General features: G+C 41.6%; 1 protein-coding gene across 3 annotated transcripts in view; it reads right to left on the bottom strand.

The window, feature by feature from the left end:
- ADAMTSL1 (ADAMTS like 1) overlaps positions 1 to 24,361 on the bottom strand; it is a 1,156,072-nt gene that overhangs the window by 977,558 nt on the left and 154,153 nt on the right. For all 3 annotated transcript variants that reach the window (XM_033920627.1, XM_033920609.1, XM_033920600.1), the window contains exon 2: positions 16,525 to 16,644. In XM_033920627.1, the coding sequence (XP_033776518.1) occupies positions 16,525 to 16,571 (47 nt within the window). In that variant the 5' untranslated portion in view covers positions 16,572 to 16,644. The remainder of the gene's footprint in view (positions 1 to 16,524; positions 16,645 to 24,361) is intronic.

Here is a 24,361-nt window from a genome sequence, read left to right as displayed (position 1 = left end):
TCTCCATGCCCTTTCTTTCTTTCTCTCTCCATGCCCCTTTCTGTCTGTGTCCCATCTCCCTTCTTTCTTTCTGTCTCCCTGTCCCACCCTTTCTTTCTTTATTTCTCCCTGCCCTCCCCCAAGCCACCACCATAGGAGAACAGGCCGACACCTAGTTCTTAGTTATCCCTACTGGCTGGCCCAGAACTTCCTCTCCGACGTTAGAATTGACATCGGGTGGTGAGAATTGGTCGGCTCTGCGCTGGAGAAGATAAGCAGGGAGAGCTAAGAACTTGGCGCCAGCCTGTTCCCCGATTGCGGTGCTGTTAGCCTATTCCCCGATAGTGGCGGTGGTAGCCTATTCACAGGCTGTGGTGGCGGCCTGTTCCACAATGGCGGTGACTTGGGGGAGGGCAGTGAGAAGGGTAGCATGTTGGGGACCCCTGCTTTAGGCGAGCCGCGAGGCGCACTAAAGTGGCTAAATGTGAAGAAACACCACCACAGGAGAAATCATAGGGGGGGGATCAAAAAAAATTTCTGTGTGACAGACAATTGTAATAAATCAAAGCCTATATGAAGAAACACCACCGCAGGAGAAATCATAGGGGGTTAAAAAAAAAATTTCTGTGGGACAGATAATTGCAATTTCCAAAGAAACACATTTTTCGCATACTTGCCAAAGGCCTACAGCCCTACACTGCAACCGCCACCACAGCCTCGTTGCTTGGTTCCGGTGCTTGTGGGCGAGCTGCAGGGCTGAGTGAGCCGTGCGCTCTGGATCCGGGCTGAGAGGGGGCGGAGGGAGGCTGAGATCGTGAGATGCACAGCGCAACCCAGCAGCCGCTAATGCCGCCTAGAGAAGCAAGCTAAAGCGGGCGGAGGGAGGCTTAGACTAGGAGAAGCACAGCGCCACCACGAGGCCGTTTGCCGACATTCCCTCCGACGCAAGTAAATTACTGCAGTCGCAGTCTGTACGCGATTGTCCTCTCCACAATCGGAAAACTTGTGAAGTGGAGAGGACAGATCGCGGGCTGCAAAGTAGTCCCTGGGGGGGCCGAGTGTTTGAGACCGCTGTGCTAATCGATTTAGCGCGTGCTAAATGCTAATGCGTGCATGATAGTCTATGGGTGCCTTAGTGTTTAGTGCACGCTAATTCAATTAGCACGCTAATCGGTTAGCGCAGCTTAGTAAAAGAGGTATAAGATATTTATATTTATTTATATTTATATCCTATATCTCTATAAATATGCATACTAACCCCCTCTTTTACTAAGGTGCACTAATTGATTAGCACGCTAATCGTATTAGTGTACGTTAAACATTAATGCGCCCATTATACTTATTTATAAGTATAATGGATGGATATAGGGTTATAGTATTCTTTGTTGTTGAGGCAATCAAAGGGAAGATTAAGGTAAATGATTTGTACATATACAGTATTTGTACATAGTACATCTCAGAAACAATCTAATACTCTATGTAACACCATTTCTAGGCTCCTTTATCATAACTCCTGCAGTGTATTGATACTCCTGCACTATAGTTCATATATTGTAGCTCGAATGCTATACCATCATTACTGGAGTTAATGCTCATAGTTCCATCATAGCTGCTCAGGTAAACCGCTCCGAATTGACTTCATAGACATTATAGAAGCTTTAAATAACCAATGATATAATTATAATGAAAAGTGTAATTGTTTTGTATATCGTGTACATGACTAATTTTTTGTTATTTCATATACTTTATTGTAACCTGCACTGAAAATTTGTCATTAGCTGGCTAAAAGTGTTGTTTAAAAAAACAATCTCCAAAATTGTATTACATAATTTCCCCTCAGGAAAGAATTGGAAAAACACTTATTACATTCGGCCCATAGTATTCAACTACCTAAATATGGTCAGATCATGGAATAAGCTACATGCCTAGTGAGGCAGTCAGTTTAAGCAGCTGGATGTCTAGAGTAGCCAAAAGTCCACAGAATTTCTTACTGCCGTTATCCAGAGAGAGTGAACGAGGAAGCACAAGAGACGGTGATGAAGAGGTGTGACCCGAATAAGCTTCTGGGTAATTTACACAATGTCTTCCCTTGTCATCTGTATCCTAATGTGCTCGTAATCGGACCGAGGACCAATGTATTCCAAGACAACAGCTGACTGAGACAATGATATAGAGACAACTAAAATAATAAGGGACACTTGCCACTCAGGGCTGCATTACATTCATGACTCCAACACATAAAGGATTCATGCAACACATCATTAATCACCAGGGGAAAATGAATATTATCTTTAACAAAGCATCCCTGTTATGTTGCAAGAAAGTGGTTCCTTGATACCACTAAGTAGCCAGAAACATTACATGCTTTGATAGGCGAAGAGCAAATCCAGTTCCCATGGTGAATATTAGGCTTCTGACATGGGGACAATCTACTCGGGGCCAGATTCTATAAATGGTGAAAAGCGGCACATACATTATAGGTGGCGCTCAGCACCGTTTATAGAATCATGCCTAGCGGTGCCTATGCGGACTTAGGCATTGCTAAGCATCCTAGACATAGGCGCCACTCCATTAGGACACCTTTTCAATCGCCTAATTCGGCGGCACCAATGTCGGATGTCTAATGATGCCTAACTCAACCATACCATAACCATGCCTACTTTTAACATAGGTGTTGTTAGATGTCCTTAGGTATGGGAAGGTGCCTTCACTTAGGCATCCTAAGAGTTCTGTGCTGATCTCTTAAATTGTTTAGTTAATGAGTTGGTTTGTTTTTTTTATGATTGGCTGAAAACTGTCATGGTCAATTGCCTTGCCAATTAAGCCAATTAAAAAATAAAAATTAGGTGAGGATCCCGAACTTAGGCATCGCCTAGGCGTCTGCAATTAGGGCACTGTTTATAGAATCTGGCCCTAAGTATTTGGGCCCATAGACACAAAATGGGGAAACCCCATGAAGATGAACAACAACATGCAGATGTGTTAACTGAATTCAGTTCTTCCCTTATTCTAACCTGCCATGGTGAATTATACAGACAGAATACTATGTGCAATTCTGGTCGCCGTATCTCAAAAAAAAAGATACAGCAGAATTAGAAAAGGGTGACAAAAATGATAAAAGGTTTGGAATGACTTCACTATGAGGAAGGGCTAAAGCAGCTAGGTCTCTTCAGTTTAGAGAAGAGACTGCTCAGGGGTGATATGACAGAGGTCTATAAAATGAGTGGCAAGGGTAGATATGAATCGCTTGTTCACTCTTTCCAAAAATACTTGGACTAGGGGGCATGTTATAAAGCTACTAAGTAGTAGATGTAAAACAAACCGGAGTAAATATTTTGTCACACAACGTGTAATTAAACTCTGGAATTTGTTGCCGGAGAATTTGATGAAATCAGTTAGCTTAGAAGGGTTTAAAAAAGGCTTGGACAATTTCATAAAAGAGAAGTCCATAGGCCATGATTGAGATGGCTTGGGGTCATCCACTGCTTATTCCTAGGATAAGCAGAATAAAATCTGTTTTACTCCTTGGGATCTAGCAAGGTACCTGGGATGGCCACTGTTGGAAACAGGGTTTGATGGACCTTCGGTCTGGCCCAGTATGGCAATTCTTATGTTCTTATATTCTCTCAGTCTAATCGTGTGATGCTAATCACTCTCTTCACACAACTACTAACATTTTACTACAAAAGCAAAAAATATTGAGTCTAATATTTTAAAAAAACCGAAGTCCATTCAATTCCTAAGGGCTTCAATGATTTTCCCACAGAAGAATCGCTAACGCAGCTTTGTAAAAAGGGCCCTGAATTGGGTGCCATTTATAGAATAGAGCTTCACACTTACAATCATTGCATGTCCAGCAGATTATAACACGGCGACAATATGGATGACTTGTTTTAGCACTGCCGTTCAAAGGATTTTTTTGTTAGTCGTGAATATGAATAGTTGAATCTCCTGATGATGCAATATAGTGAAACCATATCGAGATTTGAAGTGTTTTGGGATTTAAAGAGATTTTGGATATTTAATTTTGAGATTTTACTAATCTAAACTTTATATTTCAACTGGTATAAAATATTATACATGAGATCACAGGGATGAGTGTGAGACCCACCAACGGAAATTAAGAAATATCCTGTCTCCAGCTACTGTAATCTGGACAAGATAAGTACTAGTATATATATATATATATATATATATATATATGTATTTTTTTTTATTGTATAAGCACAGAGGACTACTATTTTGAATTTAATCTGCAGGAAGTGCAATGATTGAAAAAGTGTGGTCACACTGCTCCGAGCATTTTTCACATAATATATATATTTTTACATGAAAGAAAATATTTTTATCTCATAGTATGTGTTGAATAGATTGCATAGGAGACATTTCATTATTTATATTCCCAGGAGTTATTTTTATGTCAAATTTTGAGTGCCATTTACTGAATCTAATCCATCATATGCAGTTACTTAGTGTGCGATAACAGATTCCCACACAAATGCATTAAGGAGTTCTTTCAGTCAGTGGTGTAGCGAGAGTGAGAGGAGCCTGGGTCGGTGGCGCCCCTCCCCCGTCCTCTTCTCTGCCCCGCCATCCGTTCCTTCCCCACCCCCTCATGCCCCACGTGCCCTTCCCTTCCACAAACCTCTTTAACCTTCTCAGTGCGAGTAGTGACCCCAACCTGTTGCTTGTGCCAACGTCAGCTCTTTCTCCGACATATGGGGACAAATTAATTTGATACTGGATTCTTCAATTCTGTTATCCTATGAGATGGTAATCTGTGGGACATTATTAATGACTAAACCTCCATTAGAAAGATATAAAAACAGACTCTTTCTCATTATGACTGGGATAGCCATGCAGATGATTACTAAAAACTGGAAAAATTGGGACAGACTTAATTTTTCCTTTTGGTGGGGATCTTTATGTTTTAAATATGAAAAAAAACTCAGAAATAGTGTCATAATAAGCTATTTAAATTAATATGGGGGTCCACTGATGAATTTTGTTAATTCTGATTAGTTGAATTATGCCTTTATTTTCTATTTGATTTGCACATCCAGGGAGGGGGGAAAGGGGGGTAATATATTTTGTAGTATTCATTGATCAAATGCAAGTGCTGTTTTCTGATTTTATAAGTATGTATAATCTAATGCACTTTGTTTCTGTTCTTGAATTAGGGGAGGAGGGGGGGAAATATTTTGTAATATTCTTTGCTTGATTGTAAGTGCTGTTTATGAAGTTAATTGTATGTATATTTCATTGCACTGTTCTTGAATTGAAAATTAATAAAGATTTATTAAAAAAAAAAAAAAAAAAAAAAAAGCTCTTTCTCCGACATCACTTCCTAGGCACGAGTCCAGGAAATTACATCGGAGGCTTGAGCAGCAGATTGGGGTTGCTGCTCGCACCGGGAAGAGATATTGGGGAAGGGAAGGGGTGCACGCTTCTGATAGTTGGGGGGGCGGGGAAGAAGCGGGGGGTGGGACGGAGAGAAGGACAGGTGCCGTCGCCCCCATCAAGACTGAGTCCGGGGCAGACCACCCCCACTGCTTTCAGTAGTTTACCTGTTACTATGCATTAAACTACATATTATTGCATTTTTCTGGCTCGTTCTCTGTTCCAAGAGGCATAACCCTTAATGGGGCTCTTTCACTACAACTTAGTGCATTTTAAAAGATATTAGAGTAGCATTGAATTATCAGCCTCATTATTTTTACCATATTTAGGCCCCCTTTTATCAAGCTGTGATAGAACATTTTAGTGCGGGCTGGAGAGGTAAATGCTCCGAAGCTCATAGGAATTCAATGAGCATCAGAGCATTTGCCTCCCTGGCCTCCGCTAAAATGCTCTACCGCAGCGTGATTAAAAGGTGCCTTATTTCTCTGATATACTAATTGAGTTTCATATTTATTTGATATATTGCCAATCATATCAATGTCTAAGTGGTATACAACAAATCCAATCAAATAGTACGAAAACGTAACAATACAAAAAGCAATATATAAGACATACAATAAAAAAAAATAATAATAATCAACCAAGAACATAAATATTCTCTAGTTATAGGCAATTACATGACTTGCCCAGCTATGAGCCCTCTAAGTGGAGTGCGTGGGCAATTGGTCATCCATATTACATGGACCCTTGCAAAAATACCGATGTGACCTAACTTTCAAAAAATATTAAACTATTATAATAAATTAAACTAAGCTAACGCTGGGTTTTACTAAATGGCAGTAGAGGTTTCAGCTGTGGGCTGGCGAGTTAATCTAATCCAGGGATCTCAAAGTCCCTCCTTGAGGGCCGCAATCCAGTCGGGTTTTCAGGATTTCCTTAATGAAAATGCATTGAAAGCAGTGCATGCACGTAGATCTCATGCATATTCATGGGGGAAATCCTGAAAACCCGACTGGATTGCGGACCCTCAAGGAGGGACTTTGAGACCCCTGAAATCTAATCTGAATTTCTGTATTGCATTTATCCAGTACAGCTTTGAGGCGATTTATAAGTAAAGGGGTCCATAAGGAAATTAGGTTGCAGGTAGACAGGGCGATGGGGGGAGATGTTACATAAACAGTAGCAGGGGGATGGCAATTGCAGGGAGGTCCTCCGGATGAGCACGGCATGTAAACGTTCCTACAGCCATTTCCTCCCTCAGCTATGGAACCAACTACCCACGCAGATAAGATCACTAGGACTCACTAATGTCCTTTTGCAGAGAGCAATAAAGACCTTCCTTTTCCAACAATAGGGCCTCAACAGAACAGCTTCCTCAATTTACTCTCCAATTACTCTTTGCTATGACTAGGCTGGACTCTCGAATAGTTTTGTAATTGTCTAAATGTAGCCTAATTGTTGTCATGACTATTCTGTTCTTAAATTGATTGTGAATGTCAAATTGTAACCCGTTCTGAGCTTCTGGGAAAATGGGATAATAAATTGAAATAAATGGAATAAGGGGAGCGTAGAGATAAAGGGATCCTTTTGCTAAGGCGCGATAGTTGTTTTAGTGTGCGCTAAGCGCTAATGCGTCCATTATAGTCTATGGATGCGTTAGCGTTTAACGCGCCTTGGTGAAAGGATCCCAAAGTCATACGAGGTAAAAGAACGTAGTCAATTCATAGCTTGGCAGGTCAGAAGAGTTATTGAGTTGCAAGGAATTTATCAAAGAACTACGTTTTCAGCTTTTTCCTGAAAGTGAGGTCGTTTGTCTCGTTCCTTATGGATGTGAGAAGGCCATTACAGATTCTCATAGCTGAATTCCTATTAGAGGTCTGCACGGGAACGGGGATCGCGGGAATCCCACGGGTCCCGCGGGGTGCCTGCGGGAATCCCCCCTAACCCATGGGACTCCCACAGGGACCCCCCTCTGGCCCACGGAACTCCCACGGGGACCCCCCTCTAGCCAATGGGACTCCCACGGGGATGGAAGGCTTTGGAAGCAGGGTTCATCCATATAATATAATGGACATGTCAGGGGATTTATAAGTAAATTACCTGAACAGAAAACAAAAAAAGGGTTCCACCAAAGAGATTCCACAAGGAAAACAGCAGCACAAACACAAAAGAAACTGTGGAATTGATGATCCTGTCAGAAGTAATTGCTGCTTTTTATGGGGACGGGCGGGGATGGCGGTAATTTCTTGCGGGGATGGGTGGGGACGGAGAGGATCCTGGTGGGGACAGGTGGGGATGGAGAGGATCCTGGCGGGGACGGCGGGGATGGGTGGAATTCTGTCCCCGTGCAACTCTCTAATTCCTATGAGCCGAGCATTTACCTCGCCAGCCTGCAGTAGAAATCTCTAGCACTGTTTAGTAGAAGGAGCCCCACATCAATTACCATATGTGCGATGGGTTTTGGCGCTGTATACACACATGCATTGCTAGTACTGGGATCAAAAATTCTTAGTTTTTTTTTTTTTTAACTTATCGCTCATACACAAAATAATTTGCACACATCAGGCCACTCCTTAGAGGGAGCATTGCTGCCCAGCCATGAACAAAGGCAGCGTTAACAAAAATGATGAGGAAAATGCCAGGGCAAAGTAAAAAAGCTTCGTTACGTACTTTAAGGTTTGCATAGGAAGATTCCAAATGGATGCTAAAGGGCAGTTCATTAGGAAATATTTACCCTAAACGCAGATTTTCATGTATAATCCAATCACATCTTGTAATAAGAACCACCGGTAGTTGTGCTTAACAAAATGTAACACCTGACCTGGGACATAAGGAATAAATAAAGGAGACTAAAGAGAAAAAGTGAAAACCTTTAACTATAACAAATTCTGTAAAGTATCTGGCAAGGACCAGCCTCCTATCATAGTAACATAGGGGGTCTTTTTACTACGGCGCGTTAGCCGTTTTAGCAAGCGCTAAATATTAGCGTGCGCTAAATGTTAACGCATCCATAGGATGCATTTAGCGTTAGTAAATGGGCCCCATAGTAACATAGTAAATGACGGCAGATAAAGACCTGATGGTCCATCCAGTCTGCCCATTAGTTATATCCATTAAAAATACATGATTAAATTAACTCGTCTCTTCTTTGATATTTCTGGGACATAGTCTGTAAAGTCCACCTGGTATTGCCCTAGGTTCCAAATGCTGAAGTTGCCATCTAATCAAGCCATTGTGACATCACTGATGAGGTTGGCTCTCAGGCATTGCTGGAATGAGGCATTATGACATCACAATATCAGCTCTGGAATGTTGCTACTCTTTGAGTTTTTGCCAGGTAACATAGTAAATGACGGCAAATAAAGACCTGAACGGTCCATCCAGTCTGCCCACAAGTTATACCCATTAAAAATACATGATTAAATTAACTAATCTTTTCTTTGATATTTATGGGTCATAGGCTGTAAAGTCCTCCCGGTATTGTCCTAGGTTCCAAATGCTGAAGTTGCCATCCAAGCTCACTCCAGCCTATCCAACCAACCTGTTTGCAGGATACATTACATTGATGTCTTCTATCCTGCCAATACCTTTCAGTTCTAGGCGGTTTACAACAAGAAATTAGCCTGGGCATTCCCAGGGAGATTACAAGATTGATAGCTATAGTATGCGTCGGGATTTAGGAAGGGTCGATACGGTTTGGTTAGATCATTTGACAAATTTCTTGAATAGTATGGTTTTCAGTTCTTTCCTGAATGTTTTGTAGTTGGGCGTTGTGATCAGAAAATTTGAGGGGTGGTGGTTTATTTTTGCTGCTCTGGTGGCTAGTAGACCGTCATATATTTTTTTTGCTTTGCATGCCTTTGATTGGGGGGTGGGTAAAGTGTGCTTGAGTTCTCCTTGGTCTGGATGTGTTTCTCCCGATTAGGCAGTTTTTCAGATAGCTGATGCCCTCTCCAGCCCATCTTACACCATCCTAGAATGATAGATGTTACATCTCCTCATATATATATATATATTGAAGATAGCATTTGTCAGATGAGGAGAGTACATTATAAAACTTCATATTATTATTTTGCACTCATTTGGCATTATATTTTCACTACAGAGGAGACATTATGATGTACGGGGCGAACTCATTTAGGTTATAGCCTTCACATCAAATATGAGTTGTCTGCCCGGGGGTATACTGCTAGGGATTTGATTCATTGCAGTTCCTCAGTACGGAGGTCTCTCTCTTTGTTTACTGATTTATATTTTCTGTTGTATTATTTTTTTGTACTCTCCCGATTTTGGCCTTTCTATAGTTATTGCCGATTTTTGGAGAATTCTGTTGAATTGGGTATGGCAATCTTAGGTTTAGTCTTTGACATCTCCTTATATACAATGATTTATAGTTCTCTTCTCTCACATATTCCTCTGAGTTCACATGTTCTGTCTTTATACAGTGGTGGAAGGATTATGACAGACTTGCCGATAATGAATATTTCAAGCCCAGCCCATTCAAGAGAAACAAAACCAAATGTTTATAGGCCTTGTGTATGCATCAAAAATATTCTTGAACAACATTTTCTTAAGATGAAAATAATCTAAATGTGATATATCAAAAATTTTCACTGAATCAAAAGGTGAGAACCACACTGTATTTGATCAGGTGGGCCCAATGCTTTGCAGCAGTGTACCGAAAAGTTGCTTTCACCACAAGTCAACCAAGACTGTCCTGTTAGAATTGTGCTCATGAATGTTTCTGTAGCACTCTGGTTTAGAGATGACTATTTTATAACAATCCTCACAACAGCATAAAAACAAAACCAAAAGACACAGAGAGTTATGGACTTCCACAGTACATTGTTTCCATGGTTTAGGGCAGGGCTGCCCAAGTCTGGTCCCCGAGATCTACTGGCAGGCCAGGTTTTCTGGATATCCACAATGAACATGCATGAGAGAAATTTGCATACCAAGAAGGCAGTGCAGGCAAATCTCTCTCATACATATTCATTGTAGATATCCAGAAAACCTGGCCTGCCAGTAGATCTCGGGGACCAGACTTGGGCAGCCCTTGTTTAGGAATTATTTGCATTTGATTTTAGTCTCATGTGTAAACTTTTAACTTCAGGCTTAAATGCTGCTCCACTGTCAGAGGAAAAGCATGCACAACATGGTTCATGGAATTCTTTCCAACCCTTCTGTGTGTATCTGGATATTTTAACTCTTATCTGCTGCATGTGTGTGTGTTGCATTAAGTTCCAGTCGGGTTTTTAGGATTTCCCCAATGAATATGCATTAAAAGCAGTGCATGCAAATATCTCATGCATATTCATTGGGGAAATCCTGAAAACCCGACTGGAATACGGCTCTCGAGGACCGGAGTTCCCTACCCCTGATCTAGGCGGTGCACATGATTATAAGGTTAAAATTAAATAATAAAAAGGTAATCACAATAACCAAGACAGACTAGCACAAATGTAGGAAAAAAGGGGGGGGGGGGCAGAGAGACATCCAATGGGAAACACAATAGGGAGGGTATTAAGATTCTACAAGAAAGTAGAGGCATAAACGGTATTAACAGTCAAATGAATCTTTGAACAAAAATGTTTTAAGTTTGATTTAAATTTGGTAAGGGAGGAAGGAGTCTTCTCGAAGGTAAAGAGGCATACTGTTCCATAATGATGGGGCAGTGACAGAAAAAATTAATTTTCTGGAGGCAAAGACATTGCCAAGCCTGGTCCACACTGTGTTTGTATCGTATATCAGCACTTCATAGCCAGCTATGAGATGAGTGACTGTTTCCAGCTCTGTCCTACAAATTAAACATGTCGGTTGTACTGTGTTTTTTTTCTATGTTCACTATGAGCCATCTAATCCAGGGGTATCAAAGTCCCTCCTCAAGGGCCGCAATCCAGTTGGGTTTTCATCATTTCCCCAAAGAATATGCATGAGATCTATTTGCATGTACTGCTTTCATGGTATGCTAATAGATCTCATGCATATTCATTAGGGAAATCCTGAAAACCTGACTGGATTGCGACCCTCGAGGAGGGACTTTGACTTCCCTGATCTAATCCATGTCCTGAGCTGCAACTATCAAAGGCTTCTGTTTTCTTCTTCTTAATCATTCATGTGCCTGGGCTTGATTCACATACGGTTCCCAGAGTAATACAGTGGTGCCTCGCATAACGGACGCCTCGTACAGCGAACGCTGCGCATAACGAACTTTTTGTCTTGCTCCCTATAACGAACTTCGTTTCACACAACGAAGTCGCCCGAGGGGCCCGGGGGGGGGCGGAACTACTCTCGCCGCTTTCTAATGTGAGCCGGGAACAGCAGCACCCTCCTGTCTGAATGCAGTGTTCCATCATCTCCCTCCACCTTACCTTAAAAACCGAGTTTTCCGGCTTTCTTTTTCGGCCAGCCACACACTTTCAAAGAGCAGCACATGCGCGCATGCTCTGTTGTTCAATCTTCTCCTCTGACGCAACCGGAAACCGGAAGTTGCAGGAGAGAGAACATTGATCAACTCCAGCAGCTGCGCGTGCACAGCTTTTTGAGATTGTGCGGCTGGGTGAGGGAGAAGGCTGGCAGGCTCTGCATGTGAGGTGAGGTGGAGGGAGGGAAATGTAGGGCTGCAGAACGAATTATTTTGTTTTACAGGTATTCTTATGGGACAACAGGGCTGCAGAACGAATTATTTTGTTTTACAGGTATTCTTATGGGAAAACGCGTTTCACACAACGAACGTTTCACATAACAAACTTGCTCCTGGAACGGATTAAGTTCGTTGTGTGAGGCACCACTGTACTTAATATTTGGAATCCAAGTTTCCAAAAAAGCTAGCAAAATAAATAAATAAAACCTAGCTGCCCACCCCCCAAAACTACCCCATGTAACTATCCAACCAACCCACAATCCACCACCAAGTCAAAAATACCTCTGCAGCTGTCCTCCCACACAAAATCTAACTGCCTTATCCCCCAAACTACCTCTTCTCATACAACTGCACCACAATCTTCTACCACCACTAAAAACTGCCCTCACACTCACAATCTAACTTCTCATCCCCCAGAACTGCCCTCCACAACTGCTCCGCCATCCTGCAAATGTATTATATTTAAAAATATTTATAATCCACTTAACGCCTAAGCGGCTCACAATCATAATAATAATAATAATAATAATAACTTTATTTTTCTATACCGCCATAGTCAGGCGACTTCTAGGCGGTTTACAATGTAAGAAGGCTGGACATTCAGCGAATAACAAAGGTCTTAGTACAGTACAATGCTAATACAATACAATAACTCCACATATAATACAATACAGTAAGTCTAAATACAATACTATACAATAAGTTTAAATACCGTACCGAACAAAGAGTCTAGATGCCGAACAATAGTCTAAATGGTAAACTTACATATTTTATTGGAGATCTAAGGGTAATGAGTGTCTGAAAGATTTAGAACATCCATGAAGGGGGTCTTAGTGGGGGAAGGGACCGTTTTAGTCAATGAATTTAGCGAATAGGGTGGTTTTGATCGATTTGCGGAATGTATTATAAGTCATATTTGGTTCGTTTATGTGGTTTTTCAGCCAGGTTTGCTGTCTGTTCGCTTGGAACTTAAAGGTTCTGTCCAAGAAGGATTTGTATCTGCAGCCTGTGGTCTTTGGGTATGCAAAGATGTTTTTGTTTCTGGTCGTTCTTGTGGGGTTGTGTAGGGTGAAGTGAGTTAGTAGGTATGAAGGTGCTAGTCCCCAGGCTTGTTTGAAACAGGTGCAAGCGAATTTGAATAGAATTCGCGCTTCTATTGGAAGCCAGTGCAGCTTTTTGTAGTAGGGGCTGATGTGGTCGTTTTTTCTAAGTCCGAAAATTAGGCGAACGGCGGTGTTTTGTATTAATCTTAGTTTTTTTATTGTTTTTTGTGGGATGCCTAGGTAGATGATGTTGCAGTAGTCAAGAAGGGATAGGATCAGTGCCTGTACCAGCAACCTGAATGATGAAGGGTCAAAGAATTTTTTTATGGTTCTTAGTTTCCATAGCGTATAAAAGCATTTTTTCACAAGTGAGTTTGTGTGGTCAGTCATAGTTAGGTGAGTGTCAAGAGTGATACCCAGTATTTTTATGTTTTTGGAAATTGGGTATTCGTGGTTGTTTATTTTTATCGATGTTTTCGTAATTTTGTCATTGGGACTAGCCAGAAAGACTTTTGTTTTCTCTGCGTTTAGTTTTAGTTTGAAATTAGTGGTCCATTTATCGATTGCGGTCATTGTGTTTGAGAGATTATCTACAGTTTCTTTTGTGATGTCTTTTAAAGAATGGACATACAACAGCATCAAATAAGGCAAAACCCCCACATCTGCCCATATAAAACTCTTCTCCAAGAATGGTTCAACAGTCTTCCATCTAAACAGGAATTCTGAAGTCAATCAAATGCTTGAACAAAAAAAGTATGTTTTGAGCAACTTAAAACATTATCACACCAGAAATTCCATTCCGTAATATTGGACCTGCTACAGAAAAGCAGCATTTCCTGGTCAAAACATATTTCACTAGCCCACTTTTCCACACATCCAGTAACATACAATTCTTAGATCTTAAAGATCTCCCTGGACTGTACAATGTCAAGCATTTTTGCAAATAATCAGGTAACACACCATAGATCCCTTGTTGCACAATTTTCAAAATTTTAAAAATTGCACACGACAATTAACTGGCAACCAATGAAGTTTTTTCAAACTCGGAGAAATATCCTCAAAACAAGATGACCCCATCAGGATCCGAGTAGCAGAATTCTGCACACTCTGCCACATTTCCCCTGAAAAGTACCCCCTCAAGTGCCCCACCACCCCAGAAACCAATCATTTATAATGTACACTTCCCCCTCCGTATTCATGGTGGTTAGGGGCAGAGCCGGCCCACGAATATTAAAAAACCGCAAATAATATTTGGGCCGGTTCTGCCCCTAAACCCCGCTTCCCCTGGCTATTTTAAACCCTGAAAGCCCCCCCCCCCCTTAAGCCTTACCTGGTGGTCTAGCGGGTTTTCAGGCAGGAGCAATCTTCCCACACTCCTGCCCCGTGCAGATCGCTCACAGGAAATGGCTGCCTTGAGCTCCCGTAGTCTCTCGAGCCATTTCCTGTGAGCGATCTGCATGGGGCAGGAGCGTGGGAAGATCGCTCCTGCCCCAAAAACCCGCTAGACCACCAGGTAAAGCTTAAGGGGGGGCAGGAGTGTGGGAAGATCGCTCCTGCCCCAAAAACCCGCTAGACCACCAGGTAAAGCTTAAGGGGGGGGGCAGGAGTGTGGGAAGATCGCTCCTGCCCCAAAAACCTGCTAGTCCACCAGGTAAAGCTTAAGGGGGGCAGGAGTGTGGGAAGATCGCTCCTGCCTCAAAAAACCGCTAGACCACCAGGTAAAGCTTAAGGAGGGCAGGAGTGAGGGAAGATCGCTCCTGCCTCAAAAAACCGCTAGACCACCAGGTAAAGCTTAAGGAGGGGCTTACAGGGCTTAAAATAGCCTAAAAATGAAAATGCATTTTTTGGTTTAAAACTGCGAATCCGTAGATATGGAATTTGCGGATACGGAGGGGGAAGTGTATACCCTAATACTGCCTAAAAAAGGTCAGCACTACCGCAACCTACACACACACAACTACTCACCCGACAACCCAGACAATGCAAGCATATATTTAATACCGCCGCCCTCCCCTCCCTCTTTTACAAAACCATAGTGCGGTTTCTAGCGCCAGCCATGGCGGTTAACAGCTCCGACGCTCACAGGAATTCTACGGTTTTGTAAAAGGGGGGGGATAGTGAGGTATCCCAACATGCTTTCCACATTTTTTTTTTTTTTAGCAAGGTTTTAGCTTAATAAAGAGTAAACACCAGATGAGATGGATGCCAAAAACATACATGACATATTCATTCTTATCATAAGTTTCATTTGAAGTGATTCAAAAGGCTGGGAATGTGCTCAGACAGTAAATAAACAAACATGCTATCATGTACCAACTCATTTCGCAGCTTAGTTGAACAAATATAGTTCAAAGCAGGCTCCTAGCAGCACTCAAAATATTCCACCCATACCTTAGTAGTCCTTCAACTACAGGCAAGGTGTTACGCCCGCCTTCTCATTCTATTAAAAATCTCTTATTAGATTCTTTTCAAAAACACAAAGACCTCCTTTTGCAAAGCCGCAGTAGAGATTTCTACTGTGGGCCAGAGAGGTAAGTGCTCCGACCCTCAAAGAAATTCTATGAGTGTTGGAGCATTTAACTCGTCGGACCGTCGCGAATTTTTGATTTTGAAGCCGGGAGTTATCGCTCTTGGGGCCTCTTTCTTTTTAAGACACCCATGCAAATGCGTGATAATATACCAAAAGCAAAAATAGGTTTTCTTTGATCCTATACAACTGACAACCTTTCTGTCAGCTGCACACCTGAAAGCTGGGACAATAATAACATGAGTGTTTATTGTTTAATTTGGTCACTTCCTTCAGTTAACAGTGTCCCTGTTTTCTTTTTTCAATATATTACTAAGATTTTCTTGTTAGGCTCACTGTTTTACACCTTGGATCCATTAATTGAGGACTTGAGGAGGAGATTATGATTATTTTTGCTTTGATTATAATTATTGTTTTACTTGGAATGTGTGTTTTTCTTTAATGCCTCTCCTTTCTGTACAAGTGTATACTTGATTGTTTATTTGAAAATTGATAAATAAAAATAAAAAAAAAATAATAATAATTCGCCGGACCTGCGGTAGAAACCTCTACCGCGGCTTTGTAAAAGCCAGCAAAAGTTTATACAACTTATGGATTGTAATGTGAATGCACTTGAAGTTACTGCAGACGGATCTTTAATCATGGCCAAATTTTAAATGTTGCATCTTTAAACAGGGAACATCTAATCTAATCTTTAGATTTATATACCTTATCATCTCCAGAAGTAGGGGCTCGACTCGGTTTACATAAGACTTCAATAAACAAGAAATCAGTTTAACTAACATGTGAATTACTAAACAAAAGACAATTAACACTCCTTAGTACCATTTTCCCCAAACTGTTGAAATAGCATTGTTTTCATCGATTTACGAAAAATCTGGAGAGAGAAAAGGGCGAACAAATAAGAAGCATAATAAAAGAGATAACCCTACCGGGTCTTCAGCCTTGTGATCTGACAGTAAGTCCGACAGAACATCATCGTGCAGGCTCTCTCGTCGGATCAGCGGAAACTCCCGTAGAAAAACAACTCCTTGGTTTTGATCCCCACATACCTACAATAATCGCAATAATGACTTTCGTTACTATATTCATAATGACAAGAGGTGGACAGAGCGTGTGAGCCTTAACCCTTGAACTTGTGCTCAAAGCTAATAAATTGCTTTCCACAAGATTGCCAGTGTTGGATCAAAATGACTGAGAATGTGGGCACACTTTCACTTTAAAAACCTGGCCAAAGTTCACAGTTCTAAAATTACTGCCATGCAAATTATGTCAGATTTTCAAAGCGCAAGTAGTCATTAACTTTCTGGGCAGATTTCTACAGTATGTGCCCTGATTGTGGCCGGACAGATTTGGATTGGGCTGGAGCAGTGGCATAGCCACGGGTGGGCCTGGGCAGTGATGTAGAAAAGGGGGTACCATGTTGGTGGAGGTACCCTTCCTCCTCTCCGCCCCAACCTCCACCCACTCCTCCCCTTGCCATGTATGCGGTACATAGATGAACACAAGCGGGACAATCGCGCACAGGACGTCAGCACGCCGTATTAAAAGCTAAATTTAAAGAGCTCCGAGGGGGTGTGTGGGGGTGGAACACCCCCCCCCCTAGTTTACTTAGAAGTGTTGGTGCTGTCATTGTCATTGAGGGGTTTGGGGAGGGGAAAAAAACCCCCCCCCCCATTACAAAGGAAAGTGTAATTTTTCCCCCTCCCACCCCTAATGGCAGCACCAACACTTCTAATTAAAGTGGAGCACTTTAAATTTAACTTTTAATCCGGCACGCTGACGTCCTACACGCACTTCTCTGAGCTCCTTTGTCTGTGCGCGATTGTCCCGTGCGCTTTAGTCCCATCACCCATGTATGCACCCCCTTCCTTTCCCCCATACCTCAAGTTGTTCACTGCAGCAAGCAACAATTTTAACATGCTCCTACCACATTATTATACTCAATGTAAATGTTAGTATTCTAAACATTTATACATAAGGCGCATGCTTAAATCTATTAGATACATGGAGTCACAAGTGAAAAGAACATAAAAGTTGCCATCAAGCCCAGAATATTGCTTCTAACAATGGCCAACCTAGGTCAAAAGTACTTGGCAAGATCCCAAGGAGAAAAACCCTGCTAAACTAAGGGCCTCTTCTATCACACTGTGCTAGCAGTTTTTAGCGCAGAGCGCCACGCTGAATGGCCCGCGCTGCTCCCAATGCTTCCGACGCTCCCGTGCAGTTTGATAGAAGAGGCCCTAACTGCTTTCACCACATTCTCTGGCAACAAGTTCCAGAGTTTAATTACACATTGAGTGAAGACATATTTTCTCCAGTTTATTTTACATTTACTACTTAGTTGCTTCATTGCAAGCCTCCTAGTGCTAGTATTTTTTGGAAAGAGTAAACGAGCGATTCACATCTAGTTTTTCAGATTGGTCAATTTCAGATTACGACAACTTTGCTACATAAATCTTACTTTTCCATGGATCATTAGACTACTAGGTCAGCTGCTGATTCTGCCACAAATAGATTACTGCAATTCTTTGCACTTTGGCATGTCCTTAAGCCTATTAAATAGATTACAGTGGAACTTTGGTGTACGAGCATAATTCATTCCAGAAGCATGCTCGTAAACCAAATTACTCGTATATCAAAGCGAGTTTCCCCATAGGAAGTAAGGGAAACTCGCTTGATACGTTACCACCCACCCCCACCCCTCCGAGGCCAGCGGCACTGCTCCCCCCTACCCCGCATGAACCGGCACCCTCCGCCCGAACAGCATTCAGTCTTACCCCCATCTGGTATCAGAGAGAGCGAGAACCAGAAGGCCTTGAGCATGCGCAGATGCTCAAGGCCCAGGCAAGAGGCAGGAACTTCTTTCACCGGCACGTCCTGTGGGCTGCGTTCCTTGTTTTCTTGAGTTCTGACAATAGTGTGCACTCTTTCAAAAAGAGAGCGCACTCTCTCCTAAAAGTGCACTATTTGCAGGTGTGCATTGATTTGCACACCCTCACACTACAGGCCAGATCCTATAAATGGTGCAGAAAATTTGGCGCTGATAAAATTTGGCGCTCAACATTATTCTACAAAGGGCACGTTGGGATGACCACTCATTACAGAATGTCATTGAATGCTAAAATTGGCACTTCATTTTGAGCACAAGGGTTAGTACCGGATAAAAACTGTTTTGAATCTCAGTAAGCAAATTGAGCAAGGATCCCTGCTATTCTCTTAACACTGCACGCATCCTTCGTGAACACCCCAGATTCACTCCTCCCATGGCCCTCTTGAGTTGCTCTTGATTCAATTTAAGTTTTGTTTGTTTGGTTGGTTGGTTTATTTTATTTATAACCCGCCTTTCCCAAGGCGGGTCACAATATACTGTAAACATACATAGTAAAAATACAAATAAAAACACTGACAGAAAAATCGACCAGCGCTTACACAAGTACAAATGCCTTAATGCCCATATTTCATGTTACAGAATAGATGTCTCTGCAATAACTTCTTATAAACATCAAGATTACATTGATTTCTAATGTACAAAGGTAGTCGATTCCATTCCAGGGGGCCCCTGCAGGAAAACATGCTTATACGTTAAGTGTCCAGTCTCCATTCCCTTACAGATGGCACAAACAAGTCATCATGATGGACAGAACGTAACTTGGATACTGAGACATAAGCCTGGATAGTACCCACCAATCTTGCGGGAGCCAGACCATGCATACACAAATAAACCACCACAAGCAGTGTAAAAGTATATACGGTCTTATAACTTCAACCAGTATAGCTTCACGCAATATCCACAATGACTACGCAAGAGAGAAATTTGCCTATAACAGAGGTAGGGCATGCAATATATTTCATGCATATTCATTCTGGGTATAATAAGAGGAAAGAATCACAATTTAGATAGTTTACACTCAAAACGTCAATGGGGCCCAAATTCAGCCGGCACTGGGCAGCGCGCTGTCCACCTGACACCAGTGCTCTATTCGAATATTCAATGTCAGGCTGTTTCTGGCAATCAGCATTGAATATTTATTTCTATTTTTAGCTATGTCAACTTAACTGGTTATGTCACTATTCAGCACAAAGAAGTTAAGTGCTTAGCGGCTAAAGATAGGCCTATTTATGCGGTCTATTTCAACCACTAAACATAGCCAGGTAAGTTGCAGCTATACTCACTCGAGGAGCGTAGAGAGAGGGGAAGACATGATTGAGACGTTCAAATATGTCACGGGCTCTATTGAGGTAGAAGAGGATATCTTTTTTCTTAAAGAACCTACGGCGACAAGAGGACATCCGTTGAAACTCAGGGGTGGGAGATTTCATAGTGACACCAGGAAGTACTTCTTCACCGAAAGTTTCAAGTTTATTAAAAATTTGTTTGACCGCTTAATCCAATTTCTAAGCGGTTAACATAATAAAATTACACAAAAACAAGTTAAACATATTAAAACAGGGAAGACAAGTGACTTACACAAACATACGGCAACAAAAGGACAGATGGGGAAGAATTACAATAAATATAGGATAGGTAAGTCATAAAGGCTAAAACAGTAGGTTAGGTAAAAAGATTGTAAAAAAAAAAAAAAATGCATTTAACAAAAAGCGTCTCGGAATAGAAATGTGTGGTTGACCATTGGAATAGTCTTCCACTGCAGGTAATTCAGGCCAGCAGCACGCTGGACTTTAAGAGAAAATGGGATACGCATGTGGGATCACTTCAGGGAAGAATTTAGGGGGCGTGTCATTAGAGTGGGCAGACTTGTTGGTCCGTGGCTCTCTTCTGCCGTCATCTTCTATGTTTCTATGTTTCTATCCATGCCTAAACAGCTATGTCGTGCAATATAGCCAGTTAGCGGCTAGCCGCCAATCACAATATTCAATGATGGCCAGTTAGGACCTGATTCTGGAAATGGTGCCTGCCAAATGGACACCTGTGTGTCAATCACCGGTGGGCACCGGGTCCAGAATTGCATCTATTTTCTTCTACAGATACTTTAAATGTAGGCCAGCATTTTAAAGGCCTACATGTAAGGCATCTGACTCACACCTATGGGAAACGCCTAGGCATGCCTAAGGCTACTTCCAGCATAAACACCACCTAAACGTCTCCGTACACGTGTAAACAACACCTACATTGTAGGTGTCCTTCACCCCATCGATTGTTTAAAAAAGTGTGATACCTACTGCCGCCTACAATCGGAACGCTGCTTTTAGAATCAGGTCCTTATTTCCCGCTGAATATCCGTGGTTAAGCACTAATTTACTATTTAACCAGCCAGGTGTCATTCCTCACTGGTTAAATAGTTTTGAATATCGGTGGAGGGTGGGTGACTTTCATGTGTCCAGAAAGGCATGAGGGGAGGGGAGGGGGAGGAGCAGTGCTCTGTATGGAGAAGCAGACACAACCCTAAAAACAAAGGCAGAGAGGGGAATAACCTGTCCAGGAAGGTGCACCTTCCTGGACAGACTAAATAGGCCATGCTGGTTTTTATATGCCGTCACTTACTATATTATGAGGGTTCTTATTTCAGTGCATAAGTATACACTTACCCGTGTACAGCTATTCTGTATATTCACGCGCACAAGTGATGCTTAAATGTCGGCGCTCAGTGACAGAATTGCCCCGTCCTTTTGAAAATTATTGGACATTTGAAAAGAATGAAAATCAAAAAGCACTACAGTCTTCCATCACAGAAAAAATAAAACTCCCTTTAACAGACGGCATTAGGCTATTACCAGCTGGATACGTGATTTCAGATGTATGCGTTAGTAACTCACGATGTTTTCATGAGGCAAGATCATTTATGCTTAAAAGTTTGCTTAAACAGAAGCTTCTTTATGCGTTAAAAATACGGTATTGTGTGTCGTGAATCTATGGTCTGAACAGTTCAGAAAATAGGGCCCCTTATTCTGTTCATCCGAAGATGCTTACACATTAACTCCAAGTCAAGGTCCAAATTGGCCAAATATTTCCCATGCGAGTGCTTTATTCAGCTGTAAAGATGTTCCCACTAGAAATCTGTTATTTGGTCTCTAAATATACCTAATCTTTTCCCCCTTTTTCTCTTTTTTTCTGTCAGAGATCAGCCCCACAATTTCCTTATTTGTCAATTCCCTAACTTCTTTTAAAAGTTCCGTGAAGGAAATACAAGCTTTGTGCTAATTACTTGCACTTGCTGGAGAGCCACAAAACAAGAGCTTGTTTAATGTATTCATTGAAGGAATTATTTAAGCTCCATTTCAGACCCTCTTGCGAGTGCACAAAAGAAACCGAGTGATTTGCACTTAAGAATTACAGCGTGATGTGCCCCTTGCAAAGAAAGGCACCAGCTACCAGCATCTCAGCCAGGCTCTTTCAATGGTGGCGATGGGGTTCTTAAGCACTGCACACGCCTACACTTGACCCCGAGTACCCTGACAAACTAGAACACCAGCATTGTCTCCCCAAAACAGAGCAGCTCCAAATAAAAGAGAAATGTAAAAAACACACCAGCGCCTCGGCCGCTAAGCAACACTTGTCAAAAAATACAAGTTTAGACTGTGGGAAAAAGAAGTGGGGCCCACACAAATCACAGCTGAACAAATGCTGTTGAACCCTCTTGACCAGAGTTGTCTTGCTTCTCTTTGCTGGATCACAAGTTATTAGAAGAGCGTCTTGCTCACTACTGTCTAGTCCTGCCCTTGTACAATACCTTTATGGCTTGGTAAAGCTAAGAAAAGCAGATCTGTGTACAGTACTTTTCAGTTCTCTCTCTGACTTGTTTAGGGAATGAGGCTTTCAAGTGATCTGTCATATATGATTAGGTCATGTGACTGACTCCTCCCTTGTTGACCTAGCTTTCATAGAAGAGACAAGGCAAGCATAAATAAATATGTCTTGCTAATATCAGATATTACTAAACAGGCAAAATCATTGGATGGAAGCAACCATAGTGAGTTCTAGGCCTCTATCAGAGAAAGAATTATGGCTCAGTGCAACACAGTGTATGGACTACAGAGTATATGTAGAAATTCTGCAGAACAGGATTTACAACCTTCCCGAATTGACATGGGAGTCTCCAGGAATTAAGGGTCAGACTTCAGGACACTGCTATAAGAAGGTATATGGTGAATAAGACCACATTTGTAATTAGCACAAGCCCTCTTCCAATCCAGAGCAGCGGTTACCCTGAAATCATCAACAGACACACTCCGACCTGGAGAGCACAGATCATTTGAATGAAGCAATATCCATTTGGTTGGTTTTGAAAAAATAATATGAAATCAAGTGGGATTATATTCCTAGCCACAGGCACTTGGGACCTGGGTTGGCCACCGTTGGAAACAGGATGCTGGGCTTGATGGACCTTCGGTCTGTCCCAGTATGGCAATTCTTATGTTCTTGATGTCACTTTCAATTTGGAAGTTCTAAATGAAGTGTTTAATATTAAAATCACAAGATGTCACTGTAGCAAAGCAAGATGCATGACTATGCTTCTCTATTACTAGGAAACCATGCACAGAATAAGTTTGGTCATAAGATGTCATTGTACTTAACAACCAACAAGAAAACTATATAATTCAATTACTAACTTTCACAATAGAATTTACAAGTGTAATTACATAAAGTTATAAATACATAGTTATACAGGTTCTTTTAGCAATTTAGGTACAAATACTGATCCTAGCTCAACTTCTGGTATAAGCTAGGGTCATATTATAAAAGTGGATTAAATTATAAAATATAAATTATAAAATTGGATTTACACTGTGACACCAGTATTTTATAAAGGAAAGCAGGAATCTACTTTGTTAGGGTTACCATATTTTTCACCCCACCCAGTTCTGGCCCCAGCCCCACCCCTACTAAGCCTCCTCTCTTCTTCCGGACGAGCTCCAGCCACGTCTGGAGGGTCTGGAGCATGCACGATGTGTGTGACATCAACCGCACATGCTCAGAAGCCTTCCAGATGTGGCCGGAGCTTGTCAGGGCTTTCCAAAACCAAGACAAATGCTGGGTTTTGGAAAGTCCATCTGGATGTTTGTATTTATGAGACCCCCTGAACATTTGATTGGTGCAAAACGCTGCAGTTCGCCTGATTTTTAATCTTAAAAAATATGATCATATTAGTCCTTTTTATATCAAACTGCATTGGCTGCCTTTTGGGGCCAGAGTGTTTTTCAAGTTTAGGTGCATCTGTTATAAGGCGCTTTTTGGATTATTGCCCTCATATCTGACTTCCTATTTGAAAGTTTCTTATTCAGCAAAAGGTACTAGAAATTCAAGTAATTTTTCTTCCCTACCCCAAAGGCCTGTCGTTATAAGACTTTTTTAGACAGGACTTTGGAGTATCAGGCCAGGAAGATGAACTCCTGGTTAAGTTCGATGATTGCTCAATCTTATTCTTACCTCACATTTAGGAAAACATTAAAAACCTATTTATTTGACAAACAAGAATGCTGATTTTGACATTTCCAATGAGACTTTATGGTTCTTATTCTTTTTAACGTAAGTTATAATCTTTTAATAATTTTTGTAATTATTTTTACTATGTAACATTAGATTGATGTACACAGCACATATTTTGAAATTGCATCATGTGCTGAAACGTCTCAGTCTTTTTTCCTGCTGTGAACCGCCTAGAACGATTGGTAGGGCGGTATATAAGAAAATAAATTATTATTATTATCATCCATGCTATGCTTTTAAATATGTATGTACATCATCTAGATCAGTGGTTCCCAAACCTATCCTGAGGGACCCCCAGCCAGTGAGGAGTAGATCCCTAA

The sequence above is a fragment of the Geotrypetes seraphini genome, chromosome 1, assembly GCF_902459505.1.
Source record: "Geotrypetes seraphini chromosome 1, aGeoSer1.1, whole genome shotgun sequence".
In the NCBI taxonomy this organism is placed as follows: domain Eukaryota; kingdom Metazoa; phylum Chordata; class Amphibia; order Gymnophiona; family Dermophiidae; genus Geotrypetes; species Geotrypetes seraphini.
The sequence above is the reverse complement of the archived record's forward strand: the minus strand, read 5'-3'. Positions and strand labels throughout refer to the sequence as shown.